Here is a 5,000-nt window from a genome sequence, read left to right as displayed (position 1 = left end):
TCCATCCATCCATCCATCCATCGTTCTTTCTATCCATCCATCCATCCATCCATCCATCCATCCATCGTTCTTTCTATCCATCCATCCATCCATCCATCCATCCATCCATCGTTCTTTCTATCCATCCATCCATCCATCCATCCATCCATCCATCCATCGTTCTTTCTATCCATCCATCGTTCTTTCTATCCATCCATCCATCCATCCAAAAATGTTAAAAACAGTACAATGTTTGTCATGACAATATTTCCTTTTCTAGTCAAAAAATTGTAGTTACAAATTTATTGGAACTTCTAATTAATTTTAATTCTGCGTCCTTACATTTAAATTTGAATTGCAATTCTGCGTCCCGTTTCCTGCATTAATGTAAATTCACTGATTCTCACAGTATATTTCTCAAACGACACCATCTTTAAACGCTCTCGTTGTCTGTGTGACGGACTGATTTCGCTGTTCTGTTGCAGGTTGTTTTGCACGGTTAAAGCGCCTGCTAAACGCATACATGATGTGAGCGTACAGTTTATCTTTAAAGACAATGTTATGCTTCGTTCCAGTGGATGAGTTTGCGTGATGGATTACACTTGATCTGGCAGTGTGAATCCACCAGCGAAAACTGATTGTAAATCTCCAGAGCTTTGAAAACCAAAGGCTTAAACTGTCCAGGAATATCCTAACAGTTCTGACCTATAATTATCTGTGCGAGGTCGAAACACACGAGCAGAAACAGCTGGGTCAACATCACGTCGAGTGTCCGAGGATTAAAACCAAAGCTCTGAATGTCTTGTGAATGATATATCGGTGGAGTTGGGATTAAAGGAGTAGTTCACTTCAGAATTAAAATTTCCTGATAATTTACTCACTTTCATCAAATATATTCATGTCTTTCTTTCTTCAGTCGGGAAGAAATTAAGAAAACATTCCAGGATTTTTCTCTGTATAGTGTCTTCAATGGGGTCCAACGGGTCGAAGGTCCAGATGTGAGTTTCAGTGCAGCTTCAAAGTCTCGACACGATCCAGCCGAGGAATAAGAGTCTCATCTAGACAAACCAGCGGACATTTATAACAAAATAAACATTTATATACTTTTAACCACTAATGCTGGTCTTGCACTCGCTGTGATGCGACACACATTACGTCATCAGGTTGAAAGGTCAAGCGTGACGTAGGCGTAAGAACAGATCTAGTGTTTACAAAGAGAACATGCAAAGACTAAGACAAACGGCATTTACAAAAAAAGGTAAAACAACGATATCGGACGATTTTGAAGTTGGAGGAGAAAATGAGATGGAGTTTTCTTTACATTTTGACATTTCTGAACCGGAACATGTGTGACCTTTCAACCTGATGACGTAATGTGTGTCGCATCACAGCTAGTGCAAGACCAGCATTAGTGTTTAAAAGTATATAAATGTTTATTTTGTTATAAATGTCCGCTGGTTTGTCTAGATGAGACTCTTATTCCTCGGCTGGATCGTGTCGAGACCTTGAAGCTGCACTGAAACTCACATCTGGACCTTCGACCCGTTGGACCCCATTGAAGTCACTATACGGAGAAAAATCCTGGAACGTTTTCCTCAAAAACCTTCATTTCTTTTCCACTGAAGAAGGAAACACATGAACATCTTGGATGAGGTTAGGGTTGAGTAAATTATTCACGACACAACATGATCTCGATCGCCTCACTGCTTTTATAAAAAATCTTATTGGACTTATTGACAGGTTGTAATGATGTTGATGATTTGATTTGGTTTAAAGCCTCTGTAGTTTATGAGGTGAAGTTAATAATGTTTGATTTACAGTCTTCATAAAGGTGATCCAATTAACATATCTGTACTAGATCCAGTCGAATTGCTAAAACGGTTCAGGCTGCGCTGGTTTAATGACTCTGATTGAAGACACACGTTAACGCTCCATTACAATCTTGATGATTCACATGTTGTGCGTTTGCTCTGGTTCCAGGATCCACTGTCTCAGTTCAGCTCTTTGAAGCTGGTTGACCATTATCCTTGACATCAAGTGCACAACACCCTACGGTACTGGATGGCAAATTAAGTCCTTTAATGATAAGTTGTTTCCCAAGGTTTTCGCAGGGAATTTCCACTGGATTACATTGTTCCAGAATCCTTTGAACTTGACATTGAACTTAAGCAGACTTTTGGTTTGCAGAGCCGTAACGTTTGCCTGTTCAGATGCTTTTGGAAAAGTGCACAAAGCCCTGATTCACACGGCTTCATTTGAAACTGGAATATTTTTAGTCGAGCATCATTTTTTTGAGTGATGGTGCAAATGAATCTTTGAATCGATTCGCTGAAACGAACAGTTCGAACTGATTCACTAATGTTTCGTATATGATGTGATTTGCAGTGTTTTTATTGTGTCTCTCTTCTCGTTTCAGAGCAATGGATCATTGGTGTGGTGTCAGAATCACAAGCAGTGCTCAAAGGTAAAACTGTGAATCTCATGCAATCTATGCTGATCAATGGAGGATGAAAGACCAAAAAAAGTCCTATTTTAGTACCATTAAAGGCGATCTATTATGCAAAATTCACTTTTACATGGTGTTGAACGTGTGTTGGCAGTGTGTGTACACAACCACCCTATAATGATAAAAATCTTTTTTAATCCCCATAAATCATAAGTTTAAGAATAAGCCGTTTGCAGATTCTATGCAGTATGACATCACATATGCTTAGGCTCCGCCCATGACTGCTGACGGATTAGCATAGCTCCGCCCCTCAGTGAGTTGTACAGTCCACCATGTTTTATCTCCTTGTTAGAGCGTTTAACAGCAGCGTTCAAGTAAGAAATATATTCTTTTTAAAGCTACTAAAGTTATTCAGTGAGTGATTTTCTGTGTTCTTTTGTTGTTTGATTCATATTAACAGCATATATAGCAGTAGATACTGTATATTACGCTGCTTTCACTTTAACACACAGATCTAATATACACATGCGGTTTCTTTCCCTGCTGTTTACGTTCACAGACATAACCGACTGTGTTTATGTGAACTTTGTGTGTTTTGACATAACGTGTGTATTTGAGAGTTTGAGCACAATAAGATGTGAAAGAGAACTTAGTTTAATATATCCAGCTTTCTGTGCACGTGCTTCGGGTGTGTGCGCTCAGAAAACCATATGTCAGAAGTTTAGACTGACATGGCTTTAAAACACATGCAGATAATTATCTTTCATGGTTATGAAGAACTGCAATGTCAAATGAGCGCGACCGCGATAGAGATGATAATAAAAACAAACAGATGTTTTAGTGTTTGGCAGAGTATCTGACGTACAAGCTGCACAGGCTCCGCCCCTTCTGGAAAGGGGGCGTGGGGAGCAGCAGCTCATTTGCATTTAAAGATACATGCACGAAAACAGCACGTTGTTCCTTCCACTCGAGAATAGGAATTTACAAACATGGTAAAATAATTGATCTGTGGAGTATTTTGAGCTGAAACTTCACAGACACATTCTGGGGACACTGAGACTTACATTACATCTTGTAAAAAGGGTCCCCTTTAAGTTTATTGCAAGAACTTTATGCATATTTTCACTATTCATTTTAGTAATGCAATGAAAAGTCATTCTCATTACTGCAATGCAAGAAAAATAGTGATGTTTAAATCGTCATAAATTGTACAAGTTTAAAAAGTAAAGTGTTTATACATCTTGTTACAGAAATGCAAGAAAAAACAGTGATGTTTTATTTAAATATTAGTTGATTTTACCATTTTAAAAAGTAAGGTTTTGCATCTCATTACTGCAATGCAAGAAATAATAGTAATATTTTATTAAAATATTCATGAAGTTTACCAGTTTAAAAAGTAAGATTAAAGAATGTGTAGTATTTGTTGCACTGCCTTTCTTTGAGCTGAAATGCAGTAAAAACACTGTATTGCAGTGACAAGAATCTATTGAGAATAATGTGAATTACAAAAGTATATTTTGATTTTGAGATTAAAAGGTTTCAGGTTAAATGCAATGCCTCACATGTTCTTAATAGTTCATGTATTGAATTGAAGTCAGATGCGGTAGTGACCGTGTTTATATGATTCCCCGGGTATCTAGCATGTGTAAATGTGATGCATACTCTACATTTACTATGGTAACAGTAATATTGAGTCTCTGTAGGGAGCTGAAGGTATAGACGAGTCCTGTGTTGAATCATTACACATTCACAGCATCATGCATGACGCTCGTTCACACAACACTGGTTACAGAGAGAAAGAAACCGGCCAGATTTTACTCTTACTTTGCTTGCTTGTGTGATTATATTTGTGCATGATGTGTTGCAACTTCATTTAGAGTCTCTCATGCATTTTACATAAGGAGTGTATTTTAAATAATCAGGAACAAAACAGATATGCTTTCACAAATGTTCATTGTTATTTTATGTTAGCTAACTCACTTAATAATGTTGGGTTAAAAATAACCCAACGAGTAACCCAACTATGGGGTGATATAGCACCTTCCCAACGGTGGATTATTTTAACCCAATGCATTGTAACTGTTCAAAGTAACCCAACAGTTAAGTGAACTATTTATTTGTATTCATGATATTATTTTAATAAATAAAATACACTTTGTTTTCAAACACGGATTATTTAATTGTATAAAACAATAGATATGTCTCAACAAATATATTTTTAAATTACAAACTAAATATTGGGGAGTGTAGAATTTAATGTAAATATCTAAATGATTGTGTGCATAAATTCAAAATGCACAAGTAGCATACGTATTTAACCCAACAGCCGGGTTATTACTAGAAATTACCCAACGATTTTAAAAATGACCCAACATTTTTTGAAAATAACCCAACATAGTGACCCAATATGACGATTGGGTAAAAAATAAATAACCCAAGTTTTTTTTTTTTTTTTTTTTTTACTGTGAATGCATTAACTAATGTTTACAAAATGAGACCTTATTGTAAAGTGTTACCAAAGTTTATTGTGGTGAGGGAAAAAAAAAGCGTGACGAGTGAAGTTCAGCCAAGAAGA

General features: G+C 36.7%; 1 protein-coding gene across 2 annotated transcripts in view; it reads left to right on the top strand.

Annotated features, from left to right (window-relative positions):
• Positions 1-5,000, top strand: part of anos1 (anosmin 1) — a 78,730-nt gene that overhangs the window by 6,989 nt on the left and 66,741 nt on the right. For both annotated transcript variants that reach the window (XM_084121642.1, XM_084121643.1), the window contains exon 2: positions 2,396-2,443. In XM_084121642.1, the coding sequence (XP_083977768.1) occupies positions 2,396-2,443 (48 nt within the window). The remainder of the gene's footprint in view (positions 1-2,395; positions 2,444-5,000) is intronic.

The sequence above is a fragment of the Abramis brama genome (genome assembly GCF_963993115.1).
Source record: "Abramis brama genome assembly, chromosome: 8".
NCBI classification, from domain to species: Eukaryota; Metazoa; Chordata; class Actinopteri; order Cypriniformes; family Leuciscidae; genus Abramis; species Abramis brama.
Note: the sequence above shows the minus strand (reverse complement) of the source record. Positions and strands in the feature narration are given on the sequence as shown.